This window comes from Coturnix japonica, chromosome 8, assembly GCF_054131305.1.
Source record: "Coturnix japonica strain WE chromosome 8, WE-NBRP24, whole genome shotgun sequence".
Classification (NCBI taxonomy): Eukaryota; Metazoa; Chordata; class Aves; order Galliformes; family Phasianidae; genus Coturnix; species Coturnix japonica.
In genome coordinates, this window is record NC_140670.1 from 27,281,186 (window position 1) to 27,303,019 (window position 21,834).

At 37.8% G+C, this 21,834-nt stretch overlaps 1 protein-coding gene across 2 annotated transcripts in view; it reads right to left on the minus strand.

Annotated features, from left to right (window-relative positions):
• The window catches only part of GFRA1 (GDNF family receptor alpha 1), a 144,114-nt gene that overhangs the window by 17,166 nt on the left and 105,114 nt on the right, over window positions 1-21,834 (minus strand). For both annotated transcript variants that reach the window (XM_015867420.3, XM_032445523.2), the window contains 3 exons: window positions 21,237-21,346; window positions 16,372-16,506; window positions 13,716-13,894 (listed from right to left, as the gene is read on the minus strand). In XM_015867420.3, the coding sequence (XP_015722906.2) occupies window positions 13,716-13,894; window positions 16,372-16,506; window positions 21,237-21,346 (424 nt within the window). The remainder of the gene's footprint in view (window positions 1-13,715; window positions 13,895-16,371; window positions 16,507-21,236; window positions 21,347-21,834) is intronic.

Here is a 21,834-nt window from a genome sequence, read left to right on the forward strand (position 1 = left end):
CTTTCTATATTCCAATTTCTGCCCATCACCCCTTGTTCCATCATAGGGCACCCCTAAAAAGAGTAAGGTTCCATTCACTTGACGTTTATTAGAAGTTTTACCTTTCTCTATATGTTTATAGACAGGCATTCAAATTCTGTGCTAGTACGTTTGAGTAAGAAGCTCTGATGTCATTCTGATTTCTGAAAGCAAATGAACATCATACAATTCCAATTGCTGGCATTTCTTTTTCAGCAATAAGCTTAAGTTTCTTAGGTTTCACCAGATTTATGTGATGAGCAAAGGAAAAACAAAAAAACAAGCAAACAACCACAGCCTTACCAGCAGATCTTCATTAGCTAACCTAGACCTTTGTGTGTCTAATCAGCTTCCTAAATGTTACTAAAAGGCCCTTGCAGAATACATGTTAAAACTCAGTACTTAAAAGAGACTGTGATGTAGCAATCTAAATATATATACTTCATTCTTCATGCACTGGAGTGGAGGAGAGAGAAATCAAACCTTCCCTGTAATTAGTAGGAATCAAAATCTAACCTTATTTCTCTTTAATGGACTACAGCAGTGTATGCAGTACTTTAATGGATTATATTATAACGGCTTTCTTCATATCCATTATTTACACAATGCTCTCACCCACAACACTTGCATTGTAGTTAATGAAGCTATTCAAATAACTAGAGAAACTCTTCTGTAAGAGAGGTCTGCAACAGCACGACCTTATTAGAATGATTCTTCTTATTCTTTACTGGCCTGGTCCCACAGCACCAATGGGAAATTTTCCAGGCAGCAACAAATGAAAGCACAAACTTCCTAATACCATCTGCAAGTACTGCCTCAAATCTGAGCTCAGTGAAACACGAAGAAACACTTTTCCATAACTGAAACAATTTCATAGACACAAAAAGTATCGGGAGTTTCACTTGTTTGTAAATTATAGCCACGTTAAAAAAAATTCTGAGCCTATAATAATCAGATTATGCAAATAATTATCAGATTATGCAAAATCGTATTCATAAGATATTCTTCTGTTTTGTTTCATCACACAAATTATTCACAGAGGGACAGAAGGCTTACTTTTACATTTACATTTAATAAGCGGGAGAATATAAATAGAGGAATACTAATAATGCGAATAATAGAGATCAGCTATCATTTGGGGTATATTTTACAAGGTTTCCATACTAAAACTTTTGAAGATTTATTCTGAGTAGCTTCCCTGCAGTTTGAAGTATTATGCTGTAGTAGACTGGATAGTTCAGGAGATTATTAATGGGACATACAGCCTTATATTTCTAGGTAGCCAGTTTCATCTAGCTCAGATCAACACCAACTATTCTGTAGTATTTTTGAAATGAGGAGGTGGATCTGAAGCACTTCTCTTAAGAGGACAGGTCCAATGCACAAAAGTGTTAATAATTTTTACCTTAGGCAGTGCAGTTCATCAAAGGAGCTAAGGAATTAATGGGATACACGTTTGTAATACTGCAAAGAACTTGAGATGTTTCCGCATGCTCTTAATTTCCCTTTCTGTGAGATAAGCTTCTTCCAGTCAGAAGTGAATTTAACAGGTTAAAGGGATGCTGTGTTTAGCAGCCAGGATGGAATTAGCCTTACTAGAATTTGAGCACATCATTAAAAGGGGATCTGGGGTATCACTATGCTTCTCACACTGAGTGACCACTTGAACAGCACAGGACATAGCACTTCTGATTCGCTGTGCATGGATGAACATAACTGCAGAACAACAGGCTTTATAGGAACACAGGGCAGCAGATGATGAATGAGAATTGCCGAGCATATGAGCAGATGCATCTCACTGGCTCAGAGATTATTTGGAGTTGCAACTTTGCCAGTTGCTCTATTTAAAACGTTCATGAAACGCCAGTTCAGTCTCTGTTACACTTACAAGAGCCAGCATGACCTGTATTTCAGAGGCTGTTCATGTGATGTTAGGCTCCCAAAAAACATGTCTCTCCCACGAAGGGCACTTATCAAAGAGTTGTCAGTGCTGCTTCTAAATACAACATCATATCCCAGTCATCAGCCTGAAGGTGAAAAGCCTCTGCTTAATTAATGGTTCCTAAGTATCCTCATTAAGCTCATTAGCTGCGTATAGACCATGTGTGGTTTTTATCTAAACCTTTGCAGTTGTGCCTATAACAATCAGAATTTCTCATCTGCAAATAACCATGACTGAATGCTCAGGAATAATCAGGAAATCTTAATTAAAAGTAATAAGGTTTAGGCTCTCTTGATGAGAGCACAATTCTGCCAATAGTTGCATGAATGTGCCTAACAAATTAAGTTCAAAATAAGAAAAATGAACAACTATTCCTTGTGAATTTGCATTTGACGCCTGAATTCATACATAGGAAGTTTCCTGCAGGGATAAATTCCTAAACTTGCCCTCGGAACTGGATAATTGCATCGTGTATGTGATTGAAGTGTGTAAAATAGCACACAGAGAGAACATTTATTTGCAATAGTCTTCGAGAATTTAACTTAGATATGTGCAATTGTGAGTGCACTACCTTTAGTAGGAGTGGGCATGCTACTGTAATAAGAATGCCACTATTGATCAGGAAAGTTCTGATCAAACAGCTTTTTCACATGCACACACAGGATTTGTGCAGACACACATTTAGGAACAGTTTTTTGCAGATCCTCATAAATGTTTTGCATTCATCTGTGCATGCTAAATTTGCCAAATTTACTGCAGAAGTCAGGTCACTACAGCCAAAGCAGGTAGCTACTTGTGGCCAACCTAGTACACATCTTATTTCCCACGTACATAAAAATTTGAATGAACATATTTAAAAGCTGAGCATGAACTCAGCACATCCAAATGTTTTTGTGCAATTGGTAATGCATAACCTGCTTTAAATTAGAGACAACTTGAGGCTTCTGAAATGTCAATCCAGGAGAAAAAAACAGTACTATGTAATGCAGTATTTAGTTAATTACTGCCCTGTATACCTAATTCTGTTTTAAGAAAGACACGAGGGAGGATAATCCTATAATTCGTTAGGATACGTGCTGAGTGAACCTATGAAAAAATATCCTGCATTATGCACAACAGTCGGTCTGCTTAAAAGATCACAGAAAGTGGCTCACAGAAGGAGCTAAAAGCACACGGGAAGATTTAACCTGAGGTGGGATTATTAGGCCTAGTCCACTGATTAGAACTGCAATCTGGTGTGAAATAGCTAGGCTCTCATTCTCCAAAGTACAGGCTGAAGTAAACATTTTGAACTCCCATCGAGTCTGAATGCAAGGAACAGAAATGAGTGACAGCATCTTTAATTCTGGAGCTCAAAAGCAAGTTGGAAGTTGTAGAGTAGATGGTTTAAAGGTAACTTAAAGATCTATTATTCAGGTGAGACAGCTTATTAGAAGTCTCAGGGATAAAAAGTAAGCAGGGAATGTGAGATACGTTTTATTTCTAGCACTTGACTACACTGAAGAGATTGATGTTACTTGATATTGTACATTTTTTTATTAACAGTATAATATATGTTAGCCAATTTGATTAAAAAGCTATGTTTTACTTCCTGTAGTATAAACTTGGTTTAACTACTTGAAAGATCTTGGCATGCTATGGGAAGGGTTCTAAACTATTGCACTTCAACAGTACGCTATTTTTTCAGCCATGCTGTACTGTCAGCAATATAAAATGTAGAATGATCAGTTACAGTGTAGCTTTGATTAGGCTCTTCTAGATTTCATCTGTTGCTGATTACAAGGATAAAACTATTCCAAAGAAATGATCTTAATTGCTGCTGAAATGTTTTGGATCATATCTGCTATATGATAACTACAGGCTTCAGTAGTTTTTTAGAGCTGTACTTTACAGTTTACATATAAAAATCAAGGACTGACGTGATATAGCTACAAGTAACTGTTAATTGCAACATTAAGTTTGTTTTTCTGTGTATGTAAAAAAACAACAACAAAAAAACACGGAATTTGATAGGTCACATGATTACCTCTGTAGACTCAAATAAATTTATATGCACAAACAAACCTAAAGTACTTGGGTTTGCTATTGGTAGAGGGATGCAATCTGTTCTTTTTAATCAAGGGTAAAGAAACAGGAGCACATCAGATTTTCTCCCATAACAAAATACAAACCTAGTCCAACCTCTTACTGCAAGCCAGCATGGCTTCAACTCCTCACCTTTTCTTCTTTCTCCCTGTGTCTTCCAAGTTAGCAAAGTCAGTGATGGCAGGGAGGTTCTTCCTGTGCCATATGGGCTCAATATCCCTCCCACTCAGCCTTCTACAGCCCTTTTCTTCCCCTCAATTTGTAGGTAGATGTTACATCAGACAGAAGGAATAAAGAAAAATGAAGTGCTAAATTTCATACCAGAATGAGACTATGAGACAGCTAAAAAAAAAAAAAAAGAGGAAAGGCCAGATGGGAAAAAGATGCAATGAAGATTAATAGTTAACTAGAACTGAGGTTTCAGAGATGGAATAGATACGCCTGTACCTTGAGCTAATGGGCTAACAGCTAATATTACATAAATAGGCAGTGATAGTCTCGGTTATTGTTTCCTGAGAGGGAACTTTCTATTTTCTGAAAGAAGGAGGGTTTCCAGTGGTATAGAAAGGTGTTTAGAATGGCTCTCCTTATATGAATTTAAGGGAATCTCTTTCTCTAAAAGCAGTGTCATTTTCTTTGATGCTGCTATTGGGATTTTTAGAGCTCCAGAGGAAAAGTTACAGGTCTGTGCCAAGAAAAGTAATGCTGCTGAGAGACTAAGAGGATGAAGAAAGCTGCCGCATCCACTTCCACAAATGGCGTGTTCTGCAAGATGCTAGAAGTATGCTTAAAGCTAACACTATATGATTTAGTTTTGAAATTATGGTAAATGCCTTCAAACCCACTTTCACCCAGTGGGTAACATCAAATAATCCTTTCATTTTGCTGTACTGGACTATTCAAATTCATATATCTTCCCAGAATGCTTCAACTCTATATTCTTAATAATGACTCAGCTGAACTCAGCAAAAAGTCAATTTGAACACATCTAGTTACCAAGTAAGAGACAATTAAATGCTTGCATCAGATTCTCAAGGTCTGGGTTGCTCTGTGGAAAACTCCATTTGCATCATGACTGCCCAGGACCCACAGCAACAGGGTAGGGGCTTTGGCATACTATCACATTCATACCTTCTTCACAATTATTTCGGACTGAAAGTGAATCAGACAGAGTTGTAAGCATATACCTACAAACTTTGCTCCATGTTTTGCCATAACAGTAGACAAAATACAATTGAAACCACCTTTCCAACTTCTAAAGTTGCCAGGGAGCAGGAAAAGAGCTGAAGGAAACCTCAACACCCAGCATCAGAAATATATACGTATGTTGCTCTGCAAGTGATGCCTCCTATTTATTTCCATGGTAACTACAACATATATGAAGAGCACAATAACACTAGACAATAGCACAAATTCTCAGCTACAAAAGGTATTTTCGGAAAGAGTAGTCAGGCATTGGAATGCACTGCCCAGGGAGGTGGTGGAGTCACCGACCATGGGAGTGTTCAAGAAACGCTTGGATGTGGTGTTGAGGAATATGATTTAGCCAGGAAGTATTGGTAATGGTTGGACTAGATGATCTTCTAGGTCTTTTCCAACCTTGATAATTCTGTGATTCTGTATTTTTCTGTAGGTCACAGTTGGTGTGTTCTTTGTTGTTCTTTCTATTTCTGCATTAGTGTTTGTGAGACCCACTTACCACAAACTTTGTGATATTCCAATGCTGCCACTATTTTTCCCAACACACTGAAGCTGGTGTAGCTCTGTGCACAATTCCCTGATCATAATCAAACAATTCATGTAGATCAGTTGAATAAGACCCTTTTTTTATGTGGTGTGACAGCTGTGCATGGCTGTCCAGAATGTGGTTTTCCTTTCATGTTGCTGTCACCACTGCTGAAACACACCACCCACTCTTCATCATGCTCATGCCCATTGATTGGTATCTATGAATGTTCAGCAACCATTGATGAACATCAACGGGTGCCATTTTGTCTGTGTGGAGGAATTCAATTACACATATTTACATCATCCATGCTTCCATGTCAGATGCCATTTTGTCAACTGCCCTTCTGCTACCATCTGTCACACAGCAATGGAATGTAATGGTGGGAAGGTTCAATCTCTGCAGCCATACCACCACATCCCCCTCTGACAGTGTGGGTCAGTGTAACATAATAGGAGGCATTATTTTCAGAGCAATCCTTATATAACACATCCTGGTCTCTCTGCAGGTGAGAGCCTTCTTTCCCATTGGATGAAGACGTCATGCACCCACTTGCAATGCTGTCCCTCCTCCTGACGTCCCACCTCTGCAGTGAATCTTTCTCAAGATTGAGTGATTCACAACACTGTACACATCTGTGGTTAAACTGCACTAGTATCCAAAATTACTAAGCCTCTACACTGTCATCTGGTCTTAAACCAGCATACCATGAATCAATACAGTGTTTAAAAAATACATTTCAATTACAGAAGTCTCATGAAATTGGCAGCAAATCCCTCTGCTTGCCTAGAAAATAACAATTCTTTGCAAAAATGGCCAAATTGATTTTTAAAATAGTATTTGATTAGTTAAAATTTAATCAATTCTGGCAACTACCAAGCTATTTTCAGACTTCAGAAATAAACATCTCTGTATCAACAACTGTTTCCATTATCTGAGGTAGTGCAAAGTCTTTCACTTTGGTTTTCCTTGTGTCTCTAATGTACTTTTTTAGTATTATAAGCCAGTATTAATATAGTTCAACATAGTTAACATATTAACAGTTTACAATAGTAAAACATTTATTGCTCCAGAGCACTGCAATATACCATGTGGTAGTCAGAATAAATGAAGTCTACAAGTTGCTATCTTAATGCAGACAACTGTAATTAGGATTTTAAGGTTGGGAGTACTCTGTCACCACAAGCCTGCAGAATATCTGGTTCAATGGGATCCTGGTCTGTAAGTAGGGCTCTAACAAATTACTGTGGTAAAAATAAAGAAGTACTAGTGACTTCAAGGATTCCTTTCTTATTCTCCATTCCATTAGAAACCTGGTGGCATGAACTGTTTTGTCTGCCCTTGCTTCGCAACAGGGCCAGCCTGCTTGCGTAGCCAGAATTACTTTCATATACACATATATAAAAGGAAACAAAGTCATGGACAAAACCTAATATTTGCTAACTGCCAACATTACATCTTAAATGAAACACTTTGTCAAATTCCATAAATGCACAATATGTTATGAAGTGTACTTCCAAAGACAGTATGATTAAACATCTACCATCACAATGCAATGCCCTAGAATTTTTATTAGAAATAGCTATGCTTTAAAATTAGGTTAGAATACTATGCTCTATTTTATAGCTGGTTTTTGAAGGCTATAGAAAGCTATCTGTTATAAAAGGGAAACGTCTGATGGACCAGATATTTGATTGAGAACTAAAGTCAGCTGACATTGGGAATACCTTTAATGTGATAAATAACCATATAAAGTAATAACATGGGCTATGAATAGATTGATTTGGCTTATCTGATGTGATTCAATATTCTGATTCTGGTGTATTTTAACACTCTATTTTTGTGGCTATTCCTACAAGGGGATACTGATGGGAAATGTAGAAGCAGCTGTGGCTTAGGGGAATGCTGCAAACGTTACCTCTGCTTTTAATAGCAACAATTTGGAAAAGTCTTTCTGAGGATGAAAACTATAATTTGTCCGTAGAAATTTCAATTTCTATAAAGGTGTGCAATACATTTTGATAAAATTGTAGTTTTGTAAGTCATTAAAGTGCTTTTTAGTAACCTCATACTCATTTTCAATTGAACAATTATTAAACTATAAAACAAAATTGCATGACTCCTAAAACTGTAGTCTGGAGTTTTACAGTCTGCTATAAAGAGCTGTATTATTATAATACATTAAAGATGCTCAGGCTATTAAAACTTTTTTTAAATGAACTGTAAAATATTTTAGCATTGATGAAATAATTCTCAAGTATTATGCTCTCCAGCAGTATACATGCCCAATATTTTGGTATAATGAAAAGCATACTCGTCAAAAAAACGTAATTTAAACTGTAATTCTAATATGTAAAACAAACCATTTTGCTATTGTTATCCTTCAGTAACAGAAATTTATTATACCTAACTTCCAACACTAAAAGTATTTCACTGAGCACTAATGATCAAACATAAGGCCCTGTCTATATGCCAAAAAGACTGAATGTTTGCTTCAGCTGGTGCACATCTGAGCAGTGCTGATTATGGCAGCAGAGCTGTGCCGATTACTACCAGACAAGAGCTTTGGCTACATTTTACTTCGCAAATCCTGACAGCTCCTGCAACAGGGCCCTGTGCTCAACGAGAAAGCTCTACCAAGGCTGATACATGAGAACTATCTTCTGCTGACTACTGACAGCTGATGCAATACTGTCTCTAATATGTCACATACAAGCCTATAGGGTACGATACGTGACTACATCCTCAAACTGTTCCCCAGAGTTCAAAAGAGGCAAAAGATTCCCTGTGCTTAGAAATTCATCAGCACTATTAATCAGTTTTTGAACTTCGTCAGGATTTCAACAAGCTTAAAATCATTCATCTTGTGTGGTCCTGAAATTATTTGGCAGAGACACTGAAGAACATAAGTGCAGCCTTGCTCCAGTGGGAGTAGTCTACATGATCAGACCTCTAGCACATATGTACGTCTATGCTCACTCTAAAGCAGCATTTTGCTGTTGAGATACACTGCGTGTACAGCAATGCAACTGGATGGCTGGCCACTTTCACAACGACAAATATCCCAACAAGCATACAAAGAAATGAGAACTGAGCCTCTCTTGTAGTGACCAGACCTTCCTGGGTTCTGTCCAAAAGGTGCAGGAATCGTAAAGTAAAAGAATACAGTGTCAAGGAACTGTATGCTTCTAAAAGCACATTTTTGAGGACCCCATCCAAAATGCTGCTGAAAAAAAATAAGGATTAACTTTGTTGAAATCAATGTGAATGGACAAAGCTGCCTCTGTTTTAGCAAAACAGAATTTTGTTTAGTGCTGTCCAGATTAGAAGAATACAACAATTAAATATGAAACTAAATTACCCATAGCTGCCAGATTTTAATCTGAACATGTACAGCATGCAAGACTCCTTTAGGTACAGCAGAATTGCCTCTAAAGCATATTAAAGATGCTGCTTTTTCAGAAGAAAAGCTGCCAATAGGTGTTCTGTAAATCACTTTTACCAGCAAGCTGACCCCATTATGTCAGCTAATCCTGGAAATACAGGAAGTAAATTTAAATCTTTTCATATGAAACATTTAGTCAATATTCTATTTTTTTTTTCCCCAATTTGCTCTGGCACAGCAATGGGAGTTTTATATTCTCGTCCGTCTTTTGCTCCAGACTGGAACTTTCTGTGCAGCTGCAATGTCTGGAGGAAGAGGTCCAAGTATAATGTCTCCCAGGGGAAGGGATAGGCAGGGCATTTGAAAGGACAGTGCTTGTTTTTCCACAAAATGAAAAGAAGCCGAATGATCACAGGTGGTGTGGAGGGACCATAGAAAAGAGGGTGCCAGCCATATGGACTAGCTGAGACTGGTGCACAGGGGATAAATGAAGTGCAAGTCTTGATTCCAGAGTACGATCTTGACGGTTGTACCATTCCCTAATCAACTAAACAGTCCATGCTGCCCATGTTCCCTGTTTATGCTCACCCAATACCCATTTACCAGTACATGAAGTTCCACACCTACTGAGTCTTGATCCTCAGCACTAAATGGAAGCTTTTAACCCTCTCCCAACACCTACACAAGGTTTATAATAATAATAATGGCACACAGAAAGTGACATTAGATATTTGTAGACAGTATTTCAAATGCCAGATTAGCAGACATAGGGGTGAAGATCCGGAAGACTCAGACCTACAAGCTAAAAAACAGTCATCTGCAATCTCAATCACATTTAAGTTCTGCTCTCCTCAGAGAACTGTGGGTTCTGTCTCTTGCTTTTTCCTAAGGCTTGCCTTAACAGATTCTTCTCCAAGTCCCAAGTTTACATTCAATTATGGAAATCTATGGAAGAACAGCATGTGATTTGATCCACACTGTTATAAACACTCCCAAATCATACAACAAATCCACAAAATTTGCCTATAGGTACCTACTACCTTTCTCTTTTCATCTGTTCCCTGCAAAATATTTGAGGTTTTAAATCCTATCTATCTCATAAATTTGGAATTCTCCTGCTGAGAATAAAAAGGCATCAACATGCTGGACTCGACTGAAAAATCTTTTCCTTTAGTCTGAAGGGCCACATATCTCAGTTATATACGCCCACAGCTCACGCTTCTTCAAAACCGCAAAAGCCTTAAACTCTATCTGAATGCTGAGCCAAGGTTACCAAGATCAAGGAATTTATAATAAACATGAGAAAACAAAGTATATTACCTTTGTGCAGGGAGTTGAAGCAGAAAATTAGAATGAAATGTCCTTAGCCACTTTGATTTCGTACATTTTTAGTTACATGAAAAACGTCCATTTAAGTATCTTAGCAAAGCCAGTATGAAAGCCTTAATATTTTATTTATCTCTGATGACTGCGGTCTAATCTATCTCATCTATCATCTGAAGTATGTTTTAGTATCATTTTTCATTTCCATGCATCTTTCCTATATGCAGAACCAGCATTTTTCTTGAAGAATACATGGAGTGAGTGCACATCCAAAGTAATTCTCTTATCCTTCTCACATAATCCAACATGATGGCTCAAGCAGTAATGGCAAAACATGAGACTGAAAATCATAACCATTTTTTGACTGGCACATACCAGTTATGACCAAGATAGAAGGACAAACAAATAAATACAGTTGTTAAATAGTAAATATTAGAGTGCAGCTAACTGAAAAAAATAATGCCTGTATAAGGACATTGTTGGCCTTCATCTTCTGCCTTTCAGTTCACTATTTGTATCTTCTACTCACTTATACTGTGGTGACGTGGACCCTTTGATACACATGCAGCACCTCAGAAACAGCCAGATTTGGCATTTTGTATAAAGCTAGCCACTACTCAATATTTGTGTATAAAACTTTGCTATAAGCCGTGATTATAGAAGGACTCTTAATGAAGTTAAGCATCTTCCTGGAAGACAGTGTGCCGACTTAACTCTGGGAGAGAAAACAGTAATGTAGTATATAAATCCAAGCATATGTAAACACATAAGCATATACCAAAAATCAACATTTCTCTGCATCAGCTGGTAGCTAAAAAAATATCACTATAATGGTAGAACTGTAAATACTTCAAGAAGTGGTACGCTGGAATGAAGGACCATTTCTAAATAGCAAAAATGATTCTAAAGTCCAAACCTTCAATAGGTATTTGAAATAAATGCTGACTTCAGATAAACAAAGAGTATCTCATACTTTCTTTAAGCATTTGCAGCCATTCCAGGCTCCAAGTAGGGCACGTGTGCAGGAGTACATGGCAGAGTGACAAAACCATTAGTGAACTCTCGCTTTTCATACAACCATTCTGAACAAGTCAGGAAGAAATGTATAAAAATTGCTCGGCCAGTGACACATTTGGCAGATTGGGTTAATGCCCTGTATTTTACAACCTCGGGAGGTTAGTATTTGTTCATTTCTATGGCAATTTATACTAATCAATCACTTCCTGCTCTTTCCTCCCTTACTGTATTTATTTCTATGGCAATTTATACTAGTCAATCACTTCCTGCTCTTTCTTCCTTTACAGCATTTTGAAATCCACTAACTAGGATACGCAGCCCTGCAGCATCTCAGCCATCACCTCCTTATTCCCTCTCTGTCACTGTCTTTCCATACTAATGCTTCTAATTCTACTTTTCAGTATATTTAGGCTTTATTGCCTTTCTGAAATCTTTCTGCTCAAACGATAAGTGCATAAGAAAGCCCTTCAGATTGCTTATGGTAGCTCAAGTTCATGTTTTGAAAATACTACAAAGGCCTATTTTTTTCTTAGGAGGAGAGTCTTGGAATGAATATGCTTTTAAAAGTGCGATATGAATGCTTTCAGTTCTTTTGTAAAATTTGAACTGAGGTTGAAGTCTCACATGCAAAGTGGCACCACGCTGTCCAATAAACATAGGTTTAAATATATATATATATGTGTATATATATATATATAGGTATATTTGTAGGCTTGTTTTGGCACTTTTTGCAAGTTACTTTAAAAAGATGCATTGGAATGTAAGAGCTTTGTTCTCCGTGGTTCATTTCTGCCACAAAAGAGGCAGAAAAAGTTGTAACCTGAATGTTGTATTTCACGAGAATAAATCTGTGTGATTCGTGTATCTTCACTGACCTTTCAGTGCCAACATATCTATAGTTTCTACAAAATGGCAGATCATTTATTTAAAGGATGCTGTTTTCCTTACAGACCTTTGCTTCCATCGAGTGTATCAGGGGAACACTTGAAGGCACAGCACGGCTTCAAACCAGTGTTAATAATCTCATGGGGAACATGACCTCAAAATGCCAGAGTAACAGGAGAAAGGTAGGGAGGACAGGGAAGAATTTTTATTTTCAATACTTTGAGACATGTGTTAAGGCTTGAAGAACATTTGCAAATCAAACCAAAACCAATGGGACTGTGATCACTTGCCACTTCTTAAGCTCATTATTTACTGTGCATTTTGGGAGCATCTGGAGGCCTTACACTATAGGAAGCTGTTCAAAAATTGAAGGAAAATGTGATCTCTATCTCAAAACACCTTAATACAACATGAAGAGAATTAATAGTATCCCAAGTCATTTTTGCTTTAGATGCTAGCTATTCTGAATTCCAGATTTAAAAGATTATAGTTCTTTTTCGCATATTTCATTTGATCAAATGGCTTCTGCATAGGGGAATGCTGTGCCTGCAACTATCTTCTGTTCATCAATAACTTACAAACCTTAACTAATAATGAATGTACAGATATGAAAAATCAAATTAAAACAGAAGCTCCTAAATTCAACTCTATCTACCATTAACTGCATATACTTTGTGAGTCAGTAACACCTCAGAAGAATGTTAATCTACACTGCTTGTTATCTTATGCTATTTCCTTCACAGATTTCACAGTTCTCTCTTGCCCAAATTTTTTGCTTTCTAAGAGCTGCACATACATCACCACCTTGAGCAATTGATGAGCCTCTTTAAAATCCAGAACCAGTGACACACTGTGAATAGGCTGACTGAAACAATGAACAAAATAGCTGCAGCCATTAGCCAAAATCACATCACAGCTTTGATCCCAGTTTAGGAAGATGCCTGATCAAACACAGAAGTTGGGAGAAGACAGCATTTCATGATAGCTAACATTCAGAGTTCCCCTTGAGCTTGGTTTACTCAGGGGACTAATTTAATCTGACATATACTGTCAGTGTTTGGAGAGCACCACATTCATATCCAAATCTGTGATAACAAATTAAATACCACAACCATTTCTTTCTGTAACAAGGAGGCAAAAAAGTCCATTCTGAAATTTGTGTTTGTCATTTAAAATAGTGTCTGATATTTTGTAGTGTATCTGGCTTGAAACCACAGTATGGGAATTAACAAATACTCTAAAGCGGGTGTGTATTCATGCCACAGGACAACACTGCATAAAACTCCACAAACCACTTTCTTTCATGCACTGCAGCAATTAGAAAACTTCCTTACCTGCAGGTTTGCACATGCTGGTGAATCATTGTGGTTGGGTATTTCATTGTTGGTGGTCTCTGAACCTGTGTTTTTAAGTCTGGAAGCTGTTGTAGTTGTGGCTGTGGTGGTCTGTACAGGTAAAATTGGTTGCCACACATTCACATCAGTACCATTGCCGAAAGCCTGAATTGCATTTTCTGAAAAAAGAAATGACAGGTAATTTTCTACTTCAAAACAAATGGAAGAAAGCAGAAATTACTTATTTTGGACATATCAGAAACATGAATTAAGAGTCTGGGGCCACATAATTATCCAGCGCAGCCTCTCCTGCTCAATGCTCCCAGTCAACCTTGGCAGAAGCCCCCAGTCTTACTGTAACCGTATTTGTTACCAACAAAAAGCATCAAAAATTGACTCTCCCAATTTAAAACACACTCTGAATTTTATGTCTTAACGAGGCAGGTGATGTGACATTACAAACTGAAAACAGAGCAGGCAAAATACTGATTCACTTCTACAGCTTGCTGTATTAAAAGTAACATGCTCATAACTAGAAAATAGCTTAACTAAGACAGTCGTTTCCTTACAGTTTTCAATCAAAATCTGCATAATTAGGTGAGAGAAGCATGCTTAAACTAAAACTTCACAATATAAAAGTTAAAAAGCTTATCATGGTTTCCTGGGATTAAGGAGTATGTTTATGGCAAGAGTAAATTGGTTGGGCTTTTTAATAAACAAATAGAAAAACAATTTTTAATCAGGTCTTTGGGGATTCAAGGCGGATTTAGGGATTTCTTATTTCAAATTCTTTGTATAAGAAATCAAACCAAGTTCACTGGGGACTAATATGCGGAAGCTATTAATACTCCTTCTCAGTGGTATTCCTTCCCTTATAAAATAATTTACATTTAATTCTCATCTGAGAAAGATGCTTTTTATTCTAATATTAGTTCTCAGAACTCCAATGCACACAGAGAAGAATTTATAAAAGGCAATCAGTTGGCTTGATGCAGCCTGAGCTGTAAGACTAGAGTGATTTTTTCCTGTTTTTACCTAAATAAGGCAATAGATAAAGTGATATTTTCCACACAAAAAGTTTTCCTAAGGGTTTGAATGACTTCTTAAACTAACAGCAACTCCTGGTGACTTGTGATCAGGCCATTAGTGACGCTAACAATAAAAAATAAATAGAACTTTTCTCTGCAAGGGGAGAAGACATCTTATTACGCCCAAGAAACCTTTCTGTTTTCATACTGGTAGGAAAGGAAAGAACATGGAGTCTCCATGCCTAAGAATTTTAAAAGGAATCACTGTAGAAGTTAATATTCCCAAATTAATAACAGCTGATGTATTAAGGTACCATATATAAATGGCAGCACCATTACATATGAAGGAGGTCTCAGGCCACATCATTAACTTTTCCACAATTACAGTTTAAATTCTTTTTATTTTTTTAAGACATTTTGAGTAATTCTTTCATCCCTCCCAAGATTAATAAATAGTTTATCAAACAAAACTTGGGTAACTCATGTATGCAAAACTCCCCATGACTTCACATAAGTGCTGTCTACCAAGGAGCCATGAGTGAAGATTTTCAGACCCTATCCTAAAGCACAGACTGATACCTTCATTAGTAGGAATACAAGCACACAGAATTGGATGGGAAACAATGTACACTTCTTCTCATAGTCTGATGAATAATTACATTTAAAACTGGTGAGATTTTTTTCCCCCTCAGAACTCCTGCTGGAAGGTTGTTTTTTAACTTTAGTCTCACTGTTAAAAAATTTCCAGTTCCTGGCCTAAATATGTATGGCCAACATCTCCCTTTTCTCTTCATTGCCAACATTGTCCTTTACATTAAGTAATTCTTTCCTCTCCTCGTGCTTGCCACTGTAATACAATTTCAGAGGACAAACATGTATCCTTTCAACTTCTGTTCTGCCAAGTTCTTCTGGTCTCCTCATTTATCTGAAATTAAAACTCTGGTGCACACTCCACATCATCCAATTATGCTGCTCCAGGCAGACAGGAAATTTGAAAAGAGAACCTGCCAAAATTGACTCCACTGAGCCATTCTGAAATTTATAACAGTCCCTAATTTGGGAGTGAGTGGGACTGGAAAAAAAAAAAATAAAAAAAAAAATCAATAATTCAACAAAAATCTTGAAAATAGGTACCATCCAGGCTTGTGTTAAAACCAGACCTTTGAGATCAAGTAACCTAAAAAAACCCCGGAGCTTAGCCACAAACTGCAAACATAATCCAATTTATACTTAACCTACAGAAGATCCTTCGTAAAGTACATGCCTTTTTTTTTTTACACAAAGTTCTTAGATTATACACAAGGCCCTGATCTGCTGTAATTTTTTTGCATAGATTCTCCTTGATTGCTTGGGCCCAGATATGTAAACATATTTCTATATCATATGCTTGTGTTATTTGAACTTTTTTACAACCTCGTCTTGCACTTACAGTCTTGCCCATAAGCTCTACTACCACGAATATTTCTTGGCTGAAGTTTGTTCTGTTCCAGCTCTTACGCCTACAGCAGAACCATGCTTACAGTGTGCAAAGAGATGGACTTCATGTATTACAACATACTCAAACAATAAAGAAATTGAATAAAAAATGCTAAAACTCCCTTAATGACATGTTTTAATTTTGCACTTACTAAGGCATGTGTTGTCCTGGAAGAAATTCAGAAATTTCCGGCATTCATCTATGTCATTACCACTGTTGCTGCAGTCACACCATGGGGCAACGCTGAGACTACTTGAGTCTATGTAGTTTGGTGTCATCACTGTGCCTGTTAAAAAAGCAGAGGAGTACCATACTGTGAGCACCCTACATACTGAAATATTTTTCCCTTAGAAGAAGAGAAACAACAACTTCTAAGCTATATAATCAGAGTGCAGAGCCAAGGTAAGTCTATAAGTCTTCAGCTTCCAGACTTAACAGTTTCTGGCTCCCTTTTCTCACCAGTCCTGTGCCAGATTTCATACCCCTGGTTGTCCAAACATAACCACTTTAGGGATTGTAAAATGGTTCCCACAGTAAAGACCCATTCCCTTCCTTCAAAAGGGTTTATACTGCAACACCACAGAGAGCTGCATCAGCAGAACTGACAGGTGAAAAATTGCAGCGCAAGGATGGAGTAGAAGGTGGGAGCCTCTTAAAAAGCTTTTGCTGCCAAACCAAATATGTGTAGATTTACACTCTAAATATCCAATCTTCTTCCTTGCTTGCAGTTTCTATCATTTTCCCTCTAGCTGCAAATAATGGCTGAAACTACACATCCAGTCCTGAGCTACCTCCCCAAGTATGCATCATCCTGAGAAAACAGTTCTGAAAGTCATGAGCAAGGAGACTGATGGTCATACTGAAAACTAATACATCTTGAAGGAGTGGAAACCTTATGGCGCTCCTGGGGGACCTGCCAGCAGTGGGTTATGGCAGTGGAAAAGCAGAAAAACATAACCAACATGCATAAAAGGATACAGTAGATTCTTTATGGGTAATAAACTACACAGGTTAACCACAGGTTAATTCCAACACTCTTACAAGTTCTTGAATAAATGTTCTCACATTTTTATGTCAGCTCAAGGCTCGCAAGAATCACATGAAACCAAAGAATGTGTTATATGTCCTAAATGTTACACAGCAACTATTCACCACTCATCTGGGTAAGGTAACTGTTGTAAGATTAGCACTTATCCTTAACTAGGAGTCTTGCTGAAGGCATCACCTCAATATGTCAGAGATTTCAAATTCCCCTAAGGACTGAGAATTTTGTTTTGTCTCACCAAACAGGAAAAATTAAATAAAAAGGGGCTGATGTTCCAGACTTGTACTGATTACAGCAGTTTCAGGAAACAAGTCCTTTGCTGTGCAATCTACAGTTCTAGGACAGGCTATAAATCATGAGGACATGTGGTCACAGCTGCTCAAAACTGACATCAAAGAAGTCATTAAGAAGATGTAATAGATGAAGGATAAATATTAGAGACTTGATGTGTACACTTGCAGAAAAAATTTGGTCCACAGGTCCAGGGTCCAAAAGTCTGTAATAGCACACAGGAAACGGCTATGAAATACCAGGCTAAAAACAGTAACATTAGAAATAACACAAATCACAGAATGACGTGAAATGGCCTTTCAGTCACCAGGCAGTGCTGGGAACTGAACAAATCAGCATGCAAACTAATTCATACATGATGTGGGGAGACAAAGGAGAACAGGCATTAAGGACTAGCCTGAGAAAGGCAGTAATGTACACGAAAATGAACACAGTGCAACTGCCAAGTCAGAAAAAGCATCTTTTGTTTTGTTTTGGGATGTCTTTAAATTAGAATGTGTTCCCATGCCTTTATCTACTTCCAACTTTTAACAAATAGCTGTGGTAATAATTGCTCAAATTGTACATGAGATGAACGCATGAGTAAATACAACAGTACAAAACTTATTAAATGAAGGTGTGGAATTCAGTAAAATAGGCAAATATCATTTGCACCATTAAAATGAAAACTTGACAGTAGATAAATAAGAACGGGAATGATGTTAAATTAAAATAGAACAAGTGAAAGTATCTACCCATTATTTCTTTGCTGGTTCAGTACACTGTCTCAACCCTGTGACATGATCTGAAAAGAAGTGAAAGAAAACACAAAGCAAGAGGATTTTGCAAATGGAAAGAAAACAGTCGGCCTCAGAAAAAGGATAAGTAGCAAACACTTAGTGAAGGGTTGAGAAAACAGAAAAGGTACTGAGGAAGTTTAAAAGGTCACGGGGAAGACTTTCTAATCATGAAGAGGTAATAAAGTAATTTAAATGGGTCAAATCAGGGGCTGAAAGAGTAAGAGATACGAAACTATGATTAGGGTTGATGAATACTGGAAAGACAGGCCAAGGAGTGCGTATATACAGCACACAAACTGTACATCCAGCAAAAACAGAGTGGCTGAAAGAGCAGCTAGTAGAAAATCAGTCTGTCATTTAAACCTGGGGGCAGATGTGAACCCAAGCGGATGATATGCTTGGTTTCCTGGGGTGGATTTTCTTTTTTCTCTGCAATGTGCGTGCCTTCCCCTCCTCCCCCCTCCTCTAGCTGGCATCTTGGAAATTCTGCTGAAGGACACTAACAGATCAGAGACACCACAGTGGTTGGCAGTAAAATAGGACATGCTTGGTTTAGTGTGTTCTCTGTATCAAACAGTTTTGTGACTGTCTCAGTTTTGGGGTTGACTCAATTGTCTACACAAAACCAGAACTGACCTGAGCACAGCCAAGAGGTTTCTCAATTTGGGGCCAATTAAGGATGGGGAAATGGACGGTGGGTTCATGAGCAGGGTGTGCAATTGAAATTGCTTTGACTCACACATGACACAATAAATCAAAGTCAACAACAGGAATTTGCCCAAGATCAGTGCATGAAATGCAGTAACTGCCAATACTGAAGTAATAAGAATGTTATCAGACCTCCTTTTGCGTGTTGGGGGCAGAAAGTATCTTAGCAAATGACTATGAGAACAGAAATCAGTTGGCCAAAGTCTAAAGACAATGTACTGGATCCAGAAGCAAGCATCCAGCTCCAGCTTATTCATACAACCCCCTCATGGAATTCCAGAGAATAATGGAGAAATGAAATGGATTTTGCTGAAAATAGGTGAAAATGTGTCAGAAAATGAATGCTAAAGTAGACCTTGAAGTCAGCAGTTAGAGCAGCACTCAACTGATGCTGGAGCACAGACAGGTCCAGATGGTTTAACTAGGCTGCAAGCAAAGCACTGAATTTCAAACATGGCTATCTTCAGTTTAATTTCACATTTAATAATTCTCATCATTTTTCTTTTATATGCTGTAATTCTTTAAAAGTATAAAAATAGATAGGAGAAATGGTGTACCTGAGATACCTTGTTACAGATTTGATAGTTTTCATATAATTTATCCCAGTTTTATATCAGCTTGGTATCAGAAACAGGAATTTACTGCTTCAGTATGTGCTTTGGTAATTTTGGTTCATCAGAATTACTTTCGAGAAGTAAAAACTTTTCTAACAGCCAGTTCCCATCGTTGTATCCAGAAAATAAAGGAAAAAGAAAAAAAAAAAAAAAAAGAAAAAGTTTATTTTCCCCTTGGAAAATCAGCTTTCCTTTTGATTTCAGCTCCTCCTCGGGGATCCATTCCACATTTTTGCTGTTTGACATTGTTTTGCAGCACAGTCATCAACAGTAACACAAAAACACCTCACTGCATGAACTGGGCCATCTTTGAGCTTAAGCTGAAATATGGATCCAACAAAACTGTCAGCAAGATTCAGTAGGTCCAGCAAGAACTTCTTGGCAGCTCTTACCCAGAAGTATCTATTAGTAACAGTTACTCTTTGCCAGCAGCTAGATTTCTTAATCTCAATGACTAGATCGGATTTCAAGGCTATTCAATCCTATCTTCTAGAGTCAAATGACATTCTGTCATAACTGTTCATATGCTATAGCCTTTGCATATTGTCTTTATCTCTTAAGACACACAGGCATGTCCTCCAAAATTATGGTGTTTTATTTTACCAGCTGCCCCGTGGACTTACCTCACTTGCTCAATGCTAGAGTTTTAGGAAGGGTAACACGTCAGTGAGCATCGCTTTCAGTCATTTTTCTTTTTATTTCAGATATTATCTCAAAAGAGATTTATTTAACAGTGGGATCTGCTTCAGGGCCTCAGCTGGGACCTTCACGCCCAACAGAAGTGGCTATTACCGCATTGCAGCAGGTGCAGGCTGTAAGCTTAAAAGAATTGAATCTGTTGCCCTTTTAGAAATCTGTTTGTTTCGGAGTTTTGACATTCACTTATTCTTTATTGCCCAACCATGGTATTTCTGTAAGTTCAGCTTCCCGAGACAACCCTTCTCTTTCAGGAATCAAATACTGTATCCGGGGTATGGAATCTGACTCACATATCGGCATCCTGTTGCCAGTTGGGAAATTAACAGTAAGCAGACTGGATAATGTTGGGGAAAGAGAGGTGTTTGGAAGATAAATTGGGTCACAATTCCTCTCCAGTGAGTAGCACTTCGGAAAACCCTTAGAGCACAGAGAAGGAGATTGTAGAAATAATAGCAGCTGCCAGTGAAAGAAGGCTGGGTTGGTCTATTATCACATTCCTCAAACGTCCAAATGTTCTAAAGACTAAGAGGTATTTTAACCAATCTTTGTGGTGAGAGCTGCAAAAACAACCAGGCTCTAGTTTTAATGGTTCTTTTTAGCTTCTTACTTGACAGTCCTGCTCAAATTCAACCTCCACTTTACTTTATAACTGTAATTTATATTTGTTTATATCAAGCTCAAGCACATTCTATCTTCGGTTTCCTTGGAATTTATGAATTTACCCCAGGGATCCCTGTAAGGTAAAACAAGGCCAACACATTTAGTTGAGAATTTTGCCTAGAATCTACAGTACTACATTTTAACTTCGTGAGGGTCTTCAAAATATCCTCTGGGTAGATTTTTAGATGAAGCAAGCCCCCACCGCTCCCTGTGCTCTTACCAATAAGCCCCGAGTAAGCAAGGAGGCAGTCAGCGTAGTTCTCCTTCAGACAGCTACTAACAGAGCGTGACTCAGGCTGGCAGTTTGTGAAAAAATCTGCAAGGCGAGATCTGTAACACGAAGAAAAAGCATTTCTTTAAAAATCAGGCCTGCAGGCATTCTTACCTTTTACAGTCTTTTCATTTCTCGACGGCACTTTGTATTTTTTTTTTTAACTTAAATATACATTGAACACATTTCAATTGATGAGGGTCTTTTACCAGAATCCATTTCTGAAGCCAGAATAAGAAGTCTAAGAAAACAGCAAAGAGAGACAAATTGACAGGGAAATGCATGCCCTTTACTAAAAGAAATACTCTGCATTTTCATGCCAAAAAAGAAAAAAAAAAAGACATTTTATCGTGAGTGATCATTTTGCCTGGACCTTAACTCTGGAATCTGTTATTGTGTGGGAACAGAACACACTTTCTGCTGGTTTTCTGATTACACAAAACTGTATGATCGTGCTTCCAGAGCCCTTTTACTCCATTACCTGAGGCAGAACCTACTTTAGCACTGCTCCGAGTTTCCAGGGAATGGGTTTACCCCTGCTCTGCAC